An 18,469-nucleotide genomic window follows, 5' to 3' on the forward strand; every position below is an offset into this window, starting at 1 on the left:
ATACACAAAATTTTTAACTAATTGTGGATGATACACCTGAAACTTCATCGAATACAGATGGTCTCCATTTAATACCTATTCAAATTAATTCAACGGATGGTAAGTTTAAATGATTAAAATAAAGTTAATCATATTAATTAACAATAACTCGCCGGACCTGTTAAACTTCTGCACTTCAAAACATATTTATTTCTTTTGCAGGGGACGTTGAACTGCTTGAAAATAGTATAAATGATGGGTTAGCATCTGCATCAAATGTCATCAACAGTAATATTTCTTCAGATGATGATAGTGACGGGGATGAAAACTATATGCCAGATAGTAGTAACTCTAACAGTGCAGTTGAAGGAAAAAACGCAACTGTTCCAGCTTCTAGGTATGAAAACACAGAGAGGAGATCAGAATCAGGTACTACCAGCATTAATTCTAACATTGAACGAGTTTATTTACGAAAAAAAAAGAGCGGAACGTAAAAAATATCGAAACCTTTCTCTCCCGAGAAGGATGACGTCGCCATCCTCTTGGTGAACAAGAACCTATCCATAAGCAAAATCACCAAGAAAGAAAGCTTTATTAAGATAAAACTCAATGATGTAGCTATTATAGCGTGCTATATATCACCAAACATCAACATGACACAATATGAAGAGAAGGTCGAAAACATCATAGAGGCGGCACTAACAGAGAAGCATTATATAATTGCTGGCGACATAAACGCCAAATTCATATGGTGGGGGTCCCCAAGAAATGACGTCAAAGGGAATATATGGAACGAATGGATCGCGTCTACTGATATGGCAGTGATGAATAATGGGAAACATACGTTCGAAAGAGGTGAATCGCGGAGCCACATAGATGTTACCCTGGCATCCAAAAAGTATGCCAACAAGATAACGAATTGGGACGTTCTAGATGATAACATCTTTACGTTCCATAAGTACATCGTCTTCGAGATTGGCACAAAGGTAACAAAAAAGAATGACAGAAAGGTACTTGACTTCAACAAAGCAAAATTTGTGGAGTCGATTAGCAATCTACAGGAACAAACTACTGACTTTTCCACCTTCAGGAATTCCATTACTAGGGCATACAAATTAAGCAGTAGGAGCCAAACCGCCTCATACACCGTACCCTACTGGTGGAATGACGAAATTCAGTCAAAACGGACAGAATGCCTTAGATTCAGGCGAATCGCACAGAGAAACAGGACTCAGCAGACGAAAGAAGAATATAAACGCGCCAAGAACGAATTAAACAAACTTATAAAGAGGGCAAAGCGCACATGTTGGCAGGACTTGTGCGAGGCGCTGGAAAATGACGTGTGGGGCGAAGCCTATCGAATAGCCACCAAAACGCTGAGGTTCGAGACCCCATACAACCTGTGCGATGATAGAAGAAGAGACATAGCGAACACTCTCTTTCCCAACAAGCCCAGCATTGAACATACGTACAATACACATATCTGTCCGGAAGAGATAAGTAATGCGGAACTCATCAAAGCTGCAGAGTCCATTAAAGTAGGTAAGTCCCCTGGACCCGATCGTGTCCCACCAGAGGCGATAAAACTGATAGTTAAAACACAATCAGAAGCTACCAGAGCCATATTAAATCAGCTGCTGACAAGACAAGAGTATCCTAACCAGCTCAAGCTCGCGAGACTAACTCTAATACTCAAACCCGGTAAAGACCCGGAAGAAGCTACAGCCTATAGACCGATATGCCTCCTCGACTGCCTGGGAAAACTATATGAGAATATTGTTAAGAACCGCCTTGAAGAAGAGCTGAGAGAAAATGACATCATCTCAAGCAGACAATACGGGTTCAGGAAAGCAAAATCTGCTATAGATGCGGTCAAGCATATTACAGACACTGTGAAGAACAGCAGAAAAAGATGGGCCGCTCTAGTAATGTTTGATGTAAAGAACGCTTTTAACTCTGCCAACTGGAACCATATTATTACTAAACTAGAAACCGCTGAAGTCTCGGGATATTTGATCAATATTATAAAACGATATTTATGCGAGAGATATGTTTTAGTGGCCAGAAATGTTGAGATGAAACTAACAGCCGGTGTACCGCAAGGCTCCGTACTAGGCACAACGTTGTGGAATGTCTTGTACAATGGGGTCTTAAACATCGACTATGGGAGAGACACCATGGCAGTAGCCTATGCAGATGACCTTGCCATATTGGTCACTAACGACAGGCATTGGGACCTTGTGGAAATTGTAAACGAATGCTGCGAGAAAGTGAACAGGTGAATGGAAAATATTGATCTCGAACTCGCAGGCCACAAGACAGAAGTGGTCATCCTTAAAGCTCCAAGGAATGGGCCGGACCTGACCTTCCAAATAGGCAATAGCCAATTAGAGCCGACGAACTGCGCGAGGTATTTAGGCATCGACCTGGACAGAGGCCTGAGGTATACGAAACACCTGTTAGGAGTGGTTAAGAAGGCGGATAAACGGACGGCAGCTATCCAAAGAATAATACCTAACATAGGAGGGCCCAGCAGCAACAAGAGAAAATTGTACCTTCAAGTAGTGCAATCGACCCTTCTATATGGAACTCCCGTTTGGATTAACGTACTAAAATACCAGAAGTACAAAGATATTATAACAAGAGCCCAAAGGAAGGCCTTTTTAAAAGTGGTGAGCGCGTACAGAACCACTTCTACGCTGGCCTTACAGGTGATTGCGGGAACGCTCCCCATCCACCTGCTTGCCAAAGAAAGACAAATGCTGTATGAAGCCCATGACGGTCACCTACCTCAGGTAAGAAGGACCATACGAGTGAACATGCTTATAGAATGGCAAAGAGAATGGGAGGTACAGACCACGAAGGCTCGTTGTCTGCATCTTCCGGTGTAATGTCTTCGCCTACGAACAACAAAGGCTGCAAAATAGATTCGGCGCGATCGCGCCCAACAACATCATGCAGATTGCAATGACCAGCAAAGAGAATTTTGAATATATAATCAACCATATAACAGGTATCATGAAAAGGAAGACTATAATAGAAAGAGCCGAACAAGCTGGGTGAGGGGTCAAATACAAAAATAAATAATAAAAAAAAACATAAACATTCTTTTTTTTATTTCCTTCTTTTTCTTTTCTGTACAAAAATGTACCAAATGTTACCCTCTACGGCAACCCCCCTTTTTTAAGCTCTCAAGTTTATCCGCTTGGAAACTAGGTCTCCTTCCCTACACGCTTACTGCTTTTAGGTAAGTGCTGTAACTAAAATAAATAGTCCTGAGGGCACCTTTAACCCAGTCTGCGCGTGGTATCCCCATGTTTCGTTCGCTAATGAACTCGTCCAGGGATACCACGGGTCGAAGAGGGGGTGGTTTTAGTTACGAGTTTATTTACGAAAAAAAATGAGCGGAACGTAAAAAATATCGAAACCTTGGAAAAGCTTATGTAACAGCAAAAAATAAGGAAAAACGAGCACGCTGCATGAAAAAACTTGAAGCCTGTAGAAATAAATGCAATAGCAAAATTTCAGAAGATGTACAAATAAAACTGTTCGATGAATATTGGTCTATGGGTGATCGTAACAAACGTGTTGCATATATTGTTAGCCTTATAGACTCCAAACCACCTAGAACCACTAGAAAAAGAACCTTAGATCCGGAGAAAGAAAAAGTTCGCAAAGTGACTCATTTTTTTCATTTAAAGGTGAATGGCGCTGGAACTCAAGTTTGTAAAAAATGTTTTATGAACACATTTGATGAGACAAATATGTTTATTACACCTGCTACTGCAAATAGGGATTCAAATACTTCAGGGAGAAAAACTGATGACCAGCGAGGTCGTAATCCTTCTGCTAACAAGCATAATGAAGAAAAAATTAATGCAGTGAAGTCTCACATAAGTTCTTTTCCCTTATATGAATCTCATTATACTCGACGAAAAAGTAGTAGATTGTATTTGCCATACCATCTTAATCTTCAGATAATGTACAATTTGTACTGCGCAGAAAATGAATCACCTGTCTCTAGACCGATTTATGAAAGAGAGTTTCATAAAATGAATATTTCATTTAAAAAACCGAAAGTAGATACGTGCCATAAATGTGATGTGCTTAGTAATAAACTCAAAGTTACCGAAAGCAAAGATGATAAAACTAAAATAGAAGAGGACATAAGAATTCATCACACTGCTGCAGATACTGCATATGTTATGAAGAGCAGCGACACAGAAAAAGCAAAATGCGATAGTACTTTTAGACTAGTAACTCTGTACTCGGGTACATGCGGTGGTCAGAACAAAAATTGACATGTTGCTATGATGTTTTTAGTGGTTATGCAAAATAATCCTAATTTAGAAGTTATTGACCATAAATTCATGGTGAGTGGACACAGTCATATGGAGTGTGATATTGATCATGGATTGGTCGAAAAACTAAAAAAACGGTTAAGTGTTCCAATAAGCCATCCGCACGACTGGTATCAGCTAGTGAGGAGTACAGGAAAAAAGAAAAAATTCAATGTTGTAGAACTTTACCATGGTGACTTCTTAAATTTTTCAGATCTTTTGAAAAGTAAGTGTGTAATACGTAAAAAAGATACAAGAGGCAATCCTTTCAACTGGTTTGAAGTAAAATGGTTTCGTTATACAAGAGAAAAGGGAATTATTCTTTATAAAACATCACTTGATGAAAAAAAAAGAATTTATGAAACTAAGTGTACTACGTAGAGGTCAAACTGATACTAGGTTGGTACCCAGCAATTTGTATAAAAGCACTCTTGCTATATCAGCGCAGAAGAAAAAGGATATTTTGGATCTTCTTCCTCTAATAAGTCCAGCATTTCACGATTTTTATAAGAATTTAAAGACAACTGATGCTGTCGATGTGATTCCAGATGATGAAGATTCATCTGACGCAGAGTAATACGTTTGTCTGTTAAGAGACGTTACCATTGGTCTGTCGAAACTGCATTATTATTATTTTAATCATTTTATATTGTTTTTTTTAATAAATATTGCATAAATATGTTGGTATTTATTTTTTTCATAAACAACAGCTTTTTTGGACTGAGCAAAATAGTATAAGTCATTTTGTACACGTGATCCAAATAATATAATTCACATTTTTTTGTCATTTCCATTTATTTAAAAAAAAAACGAGATATATTCTTTAAGATTATTATTTACAAAGTAAAATAGGTAAATATAACAATTCTATGTACTACGATTTAATAGATATGACAATTAATTATCGTTTTTGGCTTCTCCTGAAAAGTTGTTTAAATTGACTTAAACTCTTTTTACCGAGCACCCTAGAATATATGAAGTATCTATATACTATATTATTCATCTATGGTATTAAAGTGATAGCGTTCTTCTTCTTCTTCTTCTTTAGTTTATTGGCCTCCATTGTCGCGGAATAAAGAAAACAATTATTCACTCCGATACACGATGGTGGTCTATCAGAACGAGGTTTGTGCGCAAAAGACTATTTCTTATATAAATAAAAAATATACATATCTGTTTTTTTCAGGCACCCAAAAAAAAGTACTTATCTAAATATTTTACAAAAATAAAAGCTTTTAGTTTTGAAAAAAAAAACCGCAGGTAAAGACGGGATACCAAAAGAGTTACTGACATATTGTAAATCAGCAATGACAGAACAATTAACAACATTAATTAATAAAATTATAAAACACGATAAAATACCGGAAGAATTGAAAACAAGCGAACAAATTCTACTATTCAAAAAAGAGGATAAAAAACAGCTAGAAAACTACAGAGGTATAAACTTATTAATTACTACGCTTAAACTTTACAAGTGCTACTAAATCAGAGGATAAGTTTAGCAGATGAACAACAAGGTTTTCGTAGTGGAAGATCGTGTACAGATGCAATATTCGTTATAAAGCAAATTACTGAGAAATGACTTGAGTATAGTAGACCAGCATTTTTGTGTCTGATTGACCTAAAAAAAGGATTTAATAGAGTAAGACTCAAAGATGTAATCCATCTTCTGTATAATACAGAAGTTCCCCTAAATATTATAAAAACAATCGATAACATCTACCAAAAGAACAAAATGGAAGTCAGAATAGATGAACAACTTACAGAACCTATAGAAATAGGCAGCGTAATAAGACAAGGGATTTCATTGAGCTTCATGCTCCTCAATTTGGTCATGGATAACAACATCAGAAGCGTTAACAATAGAAAGGGATACAGAATGGAAAACAAAGAAATAAAAATACTCTATTACGCAGACGACTCAATATTGATAGCCCAAGATGAAGATAGTCTGCGAAGACTGGTCTACAGATTTAACATAGGAGCAAAAGAATTTAATAAGACAATCTCATCTCAGAAAACTAAAACAATAGTAATCAGCAGAGAACCAACCAGATGTAAAATAGAAATTGATGGCATCAGTATTGAACAAGTAATGGAAATAAAATTACACCCGGAAATTACACTGTCTAGCTATGGAAACCTGAACAGAGAAGTGAGAGATCAAGTACAAAAAGCAAATAGACTGACAGGAATCCGTAATAACACTATATGACGAAACAGACACATTAACACTGAAATGAAGCCAAGAATTTATAAAGCTAGTGTAGGACCAATAATGACATCCGCCTCAGAAACAAGACCCAACACAGCCATAACGCAATAGCTACTGGAAACGGTAGAGAATGAGAGTACCGGGAAGAATTACAGGAAATACGCTGAGAGATGGAAAGAGAAGTGAATGCATTAGATGAAAATGACATGAAAATGAAATAACCACATAAGCTCAATGGAGCAGACCCGTGTCGTCAAAATAGCAAGGGATAAGGTACCAATCGGTAGAAGTAGTATCGGACGACCGCCCAAAAGATGGGGTGGCAACCTTCCATAGAGGTATTAATCCGCCCTTGAACAAGCAGAATTGCTTATTAAGAGGAAGAAGAAGAAATTATCTAAAATAATATAGGTTTGTATTATAAAATTTTAAGTATCCGAATTATATACCTACACTGTATTTCTGTTAATCATCTCATGGTGGATTGTAAAGAAAAATGTATAAAATACATCCACTTTCGACGGAAACTCACAAAAACTTTTTTTAACTATTATGAAGACGGCTTTACATTTAGTTCATTAAACACACTATAACTCTATAATTTCTACTACTTTTTAGTAAAATATATAATCCTCTTAAGAGTGAAGTAACATACTTAAATCCTCGCCCTTTGTTTCGAATAAAAGATACTTGCGAACGGTTTGGCAATTCCCACCATTGCATTAAGGCCGTATTTCAATTGAGATCTCTTGATTCATGAGCATTTGTAGTCGAGAAGGGCCGTAAAGTGTGAGGATTGGAACGTGTCTTCTTATTTATTTACTGAGAAAGAAAAAGTACGTTAAACAAAAAAAAGTGTAGCTTACCTGGACCTTTGGCCCCGCCTGAGAGAAGTCGTCCCAGACGGAAAATCACTGCCCTTTCGTACTCTTGGACCACCTGGAAAATAAAAGTAAACTATAAATCGAAGTTTATTGTTTGAAAGGAAATAGTGTTTTTTTTTTTATTTTGTTCGGTTAGGATTATTGAAGATATATGTATGTATATGATATGTATGTAACGATATTTATTTGCGGTAGTATAATTTTTAAATTTGCAATATTGTTCTTTTTTTATTTATATTTAAGGAGCATTAGTATGTGGTTATAATTATATAAACATAAACAGATAATTCCATTAAAATCCGCCGACCACAGTCCTTCGAATCAGAAGGTATAAATAGGCCTGCACTTGTTTATAATAAATTAATAATAAGTTAAGCATTTAAGAAGTTAATTGTTAATTGTATTGAGAGCATTTATTTATAGTTCGGCAACAAGTATATTGTATTGTATTTTTAAAAATAAAGTTTTTAAAAACAAAGTTTCCACGAAAATAAATTTAATTGGCGCAGTTAGTAGGATTTCTTAAGGTTGAAGCAGATTACTGAGGCCTATTTATAAGAAAATTTCAGAGAAAAAGCAGATCAACCTCTCTCATCAGAGAGAGTTTGTAAGAAGACGGGTAGACCCAGAAACACGTGTTAGGGAGTGGTAAGAGACTCAAATTGAATCGAAACGCAATCGTCTTCGTATATTTATCGTCCTTATACGACGCAAGTTAATACCAATAAATTCAAAATAAGTTTGTAAGACATTGTAATAACTCTTTTCAACTAATGACTTAATAAATATACATTGCTAGTCAAAAGTCCGTTCCCCCCTCGTATCTTTTAACCGGTTATACTCAGAATAGTGAAATTTGGAGGAAAGTAATAAACAGACGTAGACTTCTTACCTAGTCATAAAAAGTGACGTAATAGTGACAGATGACGTTACAGCGCCACTATGACAGATAATTTTAAATAGGACCTTATGGCAATTGATACCTCGTTTGAAAGGTATTGAAAATACCTATTTAACCATACTAATTTTATTTGAGTTCAAGTTCGTTTTGATGAATAAATTAAGTAAATACTAAAATTGTGGTTTCGCATTCAATTAATAAATAATAAAACCTCTGGCTCTGGTTACTTGTCAAAAAGTTGACATTTTTCGATTCTCTAATTGTTTTTATGTCAACGTCAACTTTTTTGACAATTAACCAGTGGCGAACGTTAGAATATTTATTAATTAAATGCGAAACTACAATTATTTTAATATACTTATTCAATCATACTAATATTGTTTGGATTTAAGATTATTTTGACGAATAAATTAAATAAATACTAAAATTCTAGTTTGGAATTTAATTTAAAAAAATTCTAACGTTTGCCTTTAGTTATTTGTCAAAAAAGTTGACGTTTGTGAATTCTCTAGTTTTAGAGTTTAGTTACTTAAGTTGTTTTTAGTTAGTTGTTCTTAGTTAATATTTAGTTTAATTATTGTTTAACGAGACGTTTAAATTTTTTTAATTTTTACAAAAACAGAAGGTACGTACTGTAGCCGACAAAGTAGCAGCTGTGTTAATAATTGGTGAATGGAAATACTTTCCATGCAGCGCAACATCTCTTTAATAAGAAGTGAAGTGTATCTAGAGATGGGACACAATGCAATTAAATCGTTAATACTTGAAATTCTTGAGGATAATCCAGATGAATTCGGCAACTTGGAAATAACTTTTTAATAATATGGTGGTCCTGCACACCATTATGGCGCAGTAAGACGTTACCTAGATGAAGAATATCGTGGTAGAAGGATTGTACGACGAGATACGATAGAATGGCTAGTTCGGTCACGGGACCACACACCACTAGATTTTTTTCTGTGGGGATGCTTAACATCTAAAGTTAACGCTACAGCATCCGACAATATTTATATTTTGAAAACACGAATTGTTGAAGAATGTATGGCAATTTCCCCCGACATATTTGAACGAGTACGGTAAGAGTTTAGAAATAGGATCCATTACTGTCAGGAAGTAGATGGAGCACAGTTTGAACACTTACTATAATAACTTGTTGTTAAATATTTATTAATTAAATGAAAAGCTACGATTTTAGTATTTATTATATTTATTATTATAAACTCAAACAAAATTATTATGACTAAATAGGTATTTTCGATACTTTTTAAACGAGGTATTACTTGCCATAAGGTCACAGTGGCGCTGTAACGTCATATGTCACTATTACGTCACCTGTTATGACTAATTGAGAATTCTACGTCTGTTTATTACCTCCCTCCAAATTTCACTATTATAACAATAACCGTACAGAAGATACGAGGGGGAAAACTGACTTTTGCCTAGCACTGTATAACAAACAACACTCAATACCTTTGTAACTGTAATGATTTACTTTTGATTAATTTTACTATTATGTACAAAACCCTTCTTACCAAGTTAAATTGATTAACAAAAGTTTGAACCGACAATGAAATTAAACAAAGTAAGTTACACGAAATTTAATCAAAATTAAATAGTTTACAAGGAAACCGGTGTATAAGATTTTAATCAGTTTCGTTCAATCAATATCGCATATAACAATGTATTGATTGGCACAAAAAAAGAAGTAACCTTCTTACAAAAGTGGACTCATATAAATAACGATTATAAAAAGACTTTGAAGAAAAAAATGGAATCGCTATATATATATATATATATATATATATATATATATATATATATATATATATATATATATATATATATATATATATATATATACAGTTTGAGTTTAGTTCTTGAACCTTAATATATATTTTTTTAGTGGATTTTCTTGGGCTTAGGTTCATAAAAAAATTTGATTTGATACTAGGATATTTTCATATATTTTTTTGACGTTTCGGCAGGAAATCCATGCCTTTTTCAAGAAGTAATATTGACAAGCATGTAAAAATTTGTTACTAACAAGTAGACGTCACAATTAAAATAATATTAAAAACATAGGACATACCCACTAAGTCACTACATGTAAAATATATTTTAAATCTAATGTGTTGTTTATTGAAGTTAGTTTATTGTTTCCACTGATTGTTTACAATATTCTTGATTGTTACAAATAAATCTGGGATGCAGAGCTTATAATCTGTTTTCGCACCAGAATCAATGGCTTTCTTAGCTAATATATCTACATACTGATTATGCTCAAGCCCTATGTGAGCTTTAATCCACAAAAATCTAACTGTTCTTTGTTCCTGATGTAATTTAAAAATAATTTTTTTGATTAGAAGGGTGTAAATATTTGTGCTTTTGTTAGGAAAAAATATAGTCTCAATGGCTATAAGAACCGACAAAGAATCAGATGCAATTATTGCGGAGTTGTCATTGACAATGATATATAAAGTGTTAAAAAACGCAAAAATCACCACCGAATAACGCTAAAATCACGAAAAATGCGGAAAAACGCGAAAATCTGGACACGATACTTACCTGGACATCCGTCACAAAAGAGATGCAGGTCTTCAATTTTTTGTGGAATTTTGTTGTTTATATAGTCATTTGAAAAAGAGCAAACTTCATCGGGGCCTCTGTGTCCTTCGTCTTCGTGGTAAGAGTAAAAGGTTGCTTTGTTAGTCTTAAGATTGTGTATTTTGATTCCTCATACCTTTCTTAAGCTTTAAATGAGGAGATTTACTTTTACACGACATTGTATTACTCACAGCGTCTGTTTTCAAACAGATCTATACAACTACTAAATAGATTGCATCGTCAATACATATAATAAACCGTTATACTGTGGGTAGGCCGGATATAATAAACCATTATACTGTATACTGTGGGTGGGTACAAATCGCCGTTCATTTCGAAAACGGGTTATCTCTAGGAGATGACTCGTTTTCAAACTGAACTGTTTTGTGGGGTATACTGTATTTACGGTAATAATATTGAAAGTTGACCTGTTTTAATATAAAATTGACGCGTCTACGTGTGTTAAATAGAAATTCGACAGAAAGTGGAAATATCAAAAAAGTGGAGATGACCCCTTTTCATAATGAGCGATTTAATTAAATTAAACGAAATTTATATTTTAAATTGCATTAACTTCACATTATTGCATTAACTAAAATAATTCTATTACAGTAAATATATTCCAATATAAGAACTCAGTATTGTTTCACGTGCAGAATAATATTATTTATTATACCACTCTATTGATATCCTGTCCCAGAAGATATTATTCCATTTCATAAGATATGCAGGAAATAAGTGAACTCCCAATAGGTCTCCACTCGGGAAATAGCTCGTTATATTTGTTTCTGTTTCGCATTTTCCTGCCTTCTTCGCTTTAAGGGAAAATCGAGATTAAGTTTATTATTAACGATCACGTGCTACGAAAAGGTTTTCATTTAACATTTTGCGAGGGTAAATACCGTTGTGATCCTAAAGAAAATACGAAATAATAAGTATAATATCTATAAGAACTCTTTAAATAGAATGGAAATAGGGGCTTAAATGACAATGTCTTACTTGGAATTAATTGTTGTTTTTTGATATTTAAGTATAATAATTTTGTTCTAAATGTTCTAAAGCTAATTATTTGTCACATGGCTATCCCGGTGGAACATTGACGTAACTGTTAATTTATCGAGAATGAGTTTATGTAGGCATAGGGTCCAAACTTGGTTACCCCATTCGTAAGATTACTGTCAGACGTGTTGTTCAGCTTTTAGCCACCAAGAAGGAGATGGGTCATATTTGAAAAATCAGCCGATCTTGGAAAAACAATAACAGATTATATAGTTGTGCTTTGATAGGTCGAACGAGTGCTTGTGCCTACGGTGCTAAATTGACGCAATTGTATTTTATGTTATTATTACTCTAAGGTTTTTTCACAAATATGCAGAAACTGACGTAACTGTATTCTGTTTAATTTTTCATCTGGATTTCTCTTTATTGTGAGGCAACATTGACATAAGTACATTTTATGTAAGTAAAATATACACCAAGATCCCCAAACACCAACACTTGGAAATGATCTCTTAGTCAAGAAGCGAAAAAAAGACAACAGAATGTGGACAATTGGTTGAGAGAAAAGAAGAAAAGAGTTATGGACAGGGGTATACTTCTAGAACAGGAAAACCTATAGCTGCTAAAAAAATGGGACCATTTTTCCGAGTCAAAAGAAGCAACTACAAATAATTGGTCTATTTTGCTTTGTTCTTTGTCTAACGACTTTTGCTTATAAGCACTCTCAGCTAAATCTAAATGGTTTTTTCCCTAAAGTAAAAGATTTTCTTGTTCCTCTTCTTGTTCTTTAGTTAGTTGCTTATTTTCCATACTTCTTAGACTGACATTAAACTGGCCACACTTAGCACAAGTGTCATTTGCCGGAACGTGAAAAAAAAGATTAAACTCTTTATTGAATATTTTTCTATACATTGACTTCTTTGCATAGTTTACATATTATTATTTCTGCAATATTTACAATAAAGTTGATGCATTTGTGCCACTGAAAGATCAGGACTTAGGTATTTTCTTGGAAGTACGTTCCCGGGAATAGTGGCTATTATAAGCCGGAAAACTATTAGTATGCTTTCTAATCACATTTTTTCTATCTTTCTGGATGTTATAATGTTTGGAATGCTTTCGTGTCTGCCATCTATTGGGCAGATATTAGATTGACTATAGTAGAAATCGTCAATTTAGAAGAGTGATTTCATAGTTTAAACGCCAAATCTCCTCAAATTTAAATGTACACAGCGGCCCTCGAAAACTGTCTGTTTTCTCGAATGCAATTTGCGTTTCCTGATAAGAAATTACAGAATATATAAAGTAGTATATTTATTTGTGCTTCTCTATAGTAGACTTGACCAGAAGTTGTCGTACAGTGTAGCCAATTCTGGTTCACAAGTAGTAATTATGGTCATACAAAACCTGTATTCTTCCAGGCATCGATTATTACCGTCATAAAAATACCAAAAAACATGATTTTTTCAATAGTAAAAATTAAGCACAAAATTGTAATGAAATAAATTTTATTTATATGTTCCGTTTCGTTACATATTTAAATTTATAAAATAAAAATCGATATTATAAAACATTATTTTTCAATCGTTTGGCAATGTTGGAATTAGCGAGGAAACTCTGTTTTACAATTCGGATCCAGACATGCCCTAAAACTAGTTTTTATTACATTTTCACCGAAGAAATGGTTCATTTACATTGGCGTTTCTATGGGTAGTGTATGTGTTTTTGTGAGTATATTTTATGTGATAAGTTTGTAAGTTTTATCAATACTGTATTGTAGTATTGATAAAACGTGTTATTGATAATAAAAGTGTTATAGTTTGTCGTTTTATAGTAAATTTTTAGTTATATTCTTATACAGAATTGTTGAAATTATTGTATATATATATATATATATATATATATATATATATATATATATATATATATAGTATATATACAGATTATTGAAATACAATGGACGAAAAACCGAGTTGTTCCAAGAGAAGACAGCAAAATTCTGATGTTGATTCCAAAAATGAAAAGCCGCAAAATAGACGGAAAATGTTAACGTCCGAAGAGAAGGTAATGATACGAAACGTTTATGAAGGATTTGTCGGCAGAAAAATGGCATTAAACGTTAGCCAAGCGGTCGACATTTGTAGCAGTTTAACAAAAGTATCCATTAGCTGTATTTATCGTGTACTTAAAAATACATTGGAAAATAAAAAGCAAGAAAAAGGTAAAACTAGAGGTAGGAAAAGCATTGTTTTGGATGACGAGACAAGGAATATTATACGTCGAAAAATTCATTCATTTTATTTTTGGAGTGAAATTCTGAACACTGAAAAAAATTTCTCAAGAGCTCGAAAACGATGACTCTTTACCCAAGATATCTAGTAGGGTCTTAGTCAGGACCATGCGCGAAATGAACTTTCGATATGTAAAACGCAACAGAAAAAGTATGCTATTAGAAAAAAAATGAAATTTTCTGTGGAGAAGAAAATATTTAGAAGAAATACGAAAAATTCGCAGCACTGGACGCAAAATATATTATTTGGATGAAACCTGGATTAACGAAGGTCATACAGTTGGAAAAGTTTGGCAAGATTTAAATGTAATAAGTAAAAGAAATGACTTTTGAAGTATTTGAGCGCTGGTTTAACGGAAAGGGAGAATTCAAGAATGGTTTACAGAAAAGGGGATTGCATACGAAGAATCAATGCTCAAAATTCAACTACTTGACATTGCACGGTTAAGGAAAAGTGAATATCTTAAATATGTTGTGGATGAAATTGCAAAAGATTATGGTGTCAAAGTTCTGCGTCTACCACCTTATCATTACGAACTTAATCCCATTGAACTTATCTTGGCGCAAGTGAAAGGAGAAGTAGCACGCAATAACAAAACGTTCAATATAAATGAAGTTAAGGAACTTTTGATTCAAGCAATCCTCCATGTAACTCCAGAGAAATGGGCTAAATGTATAGGCCACATAATTAAAGAAGAATATCGTATGTGGGAACTTGACACTCATGTCGAAGTGTTACTAGAGCCAATTATAATTACACCAGGTGAAGATAATGACAGCGATAGCAGCACTGCATCTTCAGATTTAGACAGCGAATAATATTTTCTAATAGTTTAGTAGGAACATCAGCATAAAAAAACCAAAAACAAAAAAAAAACGAGAAGAACATAGTAAGTGTGTATAGTGTTTGTGTTTAAATAGAATAAATAGTACAATGTTTTGTTACATCCAAAATTATTTTTATTTTGTTTTTATAGAATTTTATTTTGTTTTATAGGATTTTATTTTGTTTTATTTTATACTGTTAAGTGTTTTGTTTATTTTATTTAATGGGACAATATGGCTCTTGGCGAACACCCATTTAAAAAAAAGTAACGATCCACAAGACATACCTCTCGGGTAATGTGGAAACTGTCTTAAAATTTGTTTTAAAAACATTTCATTGTGTAAATCTTTAAGGGCGGGTCACGTCAAAAGACGTTTTAGCGTAACTTCCGCGACAGCCGGGTGGCATCAGTAAGCTTTCTGCAAAATTACTTGTTTTTTGTAGCTTTTTGTTTGTGGCATTCTGTATTTTTAGGAGACTGTATGGAATAAGCCACAAAATATTTATTTATAGGTTTAATTTACTGATGTTTCGATCTCTATATATGACATGACAAGAACGTTTTAACCTTGTTTAGGCCTGGGCCTCTTCAAGGAATAAGGTACTCCGTTTTTTTTTTCTTAGGAGTAGTGGGGGTATGATAAACGACAATCGCGTGATACGTGATACATGTGAGAAGTAGTGGACTACTAAGAAGCAGGGGGGTAGCTCAAGGTGGCTGTGTGTGTGTGATCTGAAAAGATCCAGAAGCGCACAAGAAGAAGTGGGTATTGCCAAGCATGCCAGTTAAGGTACTTCAGGAGTTACCAGCCAAGTTTTTAGGAACGGCTCTTTATCAGCGTTGTTGGCGCACATACTTTACCTGCGATATTGGATGGGGAATGATTCTAATATATCAAAATACTCATCATACTCTATATAAAGACATTGTTTTCAAATATACAAGTGATAGTAATATTTATTTTTCCATGGCTCTTTGCTTGCCGTTCTGTATATTTAGAAATAATGTTAGGAATAAGTAACAATATATTTAATTGAAATGTTTAATTTACTGACGTTTCGATCTCTATATAAAGAGATCGTTTTCAAATATACAAATGATAGCAATATTTATTTTTCTGGGCTTTTTGCTTGTGGCATTCCGTATTTTTAGGGAGAATGTTGGAAATAAGCCACAATACATCTATTTACATGTTTATTTTACTGACGTTTCGATCTCTATTACAGAGACCGTTTTTAAAGTTAAAAAAAATAATATAAGAATATATAAATATATAATAATAAACAAATAAAAATAAATATAACTATAATTTATATCTTTGAAAACGGTCTTTGGAGATACAGATGGAAACTTCAGTAAAAACCTGCAGATAAATATATTGTGGATTATTTTGAACAATAATATTTAAACAATATAATATAATTAACGTTGAAATAAATGTGAGTGTACGCCACTGGATTTTCATACGTCTTTTCTCTCTTCTACGTCTTCAAACGATGACTCACTCTCCCAAATAGTGAAATTGGAGTTTAGTTATTTTCTTCTTGACAATTGTCCTTACTGTTTTTAAAGTTAAATCAAACGTTTAAATATACATCGCTTGGCATATTTCAATAGCCTTGTTCTTCCTTTTGTTCTTTCTTCTTCTTCTTTCTTCGTTTCTTTGACAGTCTCTGCTATATACTGATCTTGTCCATCTTCGGATAAATTATAAAAACCTTCAAACAATCTTTTTCTTTGTTCTTCAGTGAATTTTTGATAACATTTTTTTCCGACCATCACATAAACGTTTCATTTGCTTTTCCTTTTTAATAACTTCTTTTTTAGGTACATACTCTTTCCCGTTCTCATTTTTATTTTCATGATTTATTATTTTTTTTCCATGATTTATTATTCCTCATTCGTTTTCTTGTCCTATCTTTTGCAGTTGTCTTTTTATTTTTATCTTGTAACATTTTATTATCAGTTACTTCAAAATCTGCTGTAACTTAGTATTCTGCTCTACCTGAATTATCTGATGGCGCATAAGCAGGGTCATCAAATGAATCATCATCACTCTCAGAAACATGCTGTATATCTTTTAGAAAACAATGTGTCTGAAAAAATCAACAGTTAAGTAATGTATGGGTAGTTTGCTAATTCAAGTTTTTGTCAGTAAGTATTCAATAATATACCTACCTACCAACAAAAACCTTTTCTGTAACCAATAACTTTTATGAATTATTACCTCAAAGGGAATTTCCTTTGGTGTTGTTAATTCTTTAGTACTTTAGTAAAATCAATATAATAATTTGTATTTTTACAAATAACAAATTACCATTTTTAGAAAACAATGTACAGTTTTCTAGAATTTTAAGAGTTCTTTTACTCATAATTTAATATTAATTTTACAATAATATTATACCCTAGCAAGAAATGCAAAACATCACACAACATCCTGGTAAATTTTTTGAGGTTAGAAAAACAAATATCACAATAACTTTAGGGCCAATGTCCACGAAAGAAATAAGTAAACGGCCAATGTCCAGGAAGCTGGACATTGGCATGTTTAAAATAATAATTTAAAGGCCAAACTCCAGTTAGATTCACATTGGCCTTTTTTCATTTTAAGAGAAATAGCCTTAGTAGTCCAGTTACTGTAGCATTTTTCCTTTAAATTTTTTATAACCGCACCGATTTATCTGAAATTTTTTAAGTGAGTAGTAAATTACTCAAAAAACATAAGTTATATGGTGCCGATGTGTGCTTCTACCCCTGGGATGGTTGGCACCCCATCTAGGGGGTTGAACTTTTTACACTCAAAATAACCCTGGGAATTGATAGAGAATCAAATTTTAAACAAAAAATGTCATATAAATATTTTTCGCTAAATCAATACTCTTTGAGTTATACGCACTTGAAAAAGTAAACTTTTCGCAAAAAAAAAACATGTTTTCCAATGATTTTGTACGAATAACTCAAAAACAAAGCGTTTTTTTGAAAAATCTATAATAAACAAAAATAAAGCTTATAAAAAAACAAAAAAAAAATTTTTAATAAGTTTTATAAGTACAATATTAAGCGATTTATAATTGTTTGAAGATGACTTTTTATTTTTGGGATACTATACTCGATGCATTTAACATTAAGTATCGGAAAATGGACATCTTTTTTGATAAAAACTCATACAACACTTTTTAAAGAGCTATAAAGAACCTTTAAAATGAGCTATGTTAAAAGCCATTTTGATTAAAACAAAGCGAAATACGAAGGAAAGAATTTGAATTACTCTAGCGTTTAAAAAAAAACGAGCAGTATAAGTAATACTATTTCGATCAGAATTGAAATTAAACGTATATCTTCTACAATTCATTTCTAAAAATCATGTTTAAATTAAAAAATCTTTTTAAATTTTTTAAATTTTTTTCATCATTTTCAATAAGGGGTGATT

General features: G+C 33.2%; 1 protein-coding gene across 4 annotated transcripts in view; it reads right to left on the reverse strand.

The window, feature by feature from the left end:
• LOC140450413 (band 7 protein AGAP004871) overlaps positions 1-18,469 on the reverse strand; it is a 602,043-nt gene that overhangs the window by 277,672 nt on the left and 305,902 nt on the right. For all 4 annotated transcript variants that reach the window (XM_072544034.1, XM_072544033.1, XM_072544036.1 and 1 more), the window contains exon 3: positions 7,401-7,473. In XM_072544034.1, the coding sequence (XP_072400135.1) occupies positions 7,401-7,473 (73 nt within the window). The remainder of the gene's footprint in view (positions 1-7,400; positions 7,474-18,469) is intronic.

This window comes from Diabrotica undecimpunctata, chromosome 9 (assembly GCF_040954645.1).
Source record: "Diabrotica undecimpunctata isolate CICGRU chromosome 9, icDiaUnde3, whole genome shotgun sequence".
Lineage (NCBI taxonomy): Eukaryota > Metazoa > Arthropoda > Insecta > Coleoptera > Chrysomelidae > Diabrotica > Diabrotica undecimpunctata.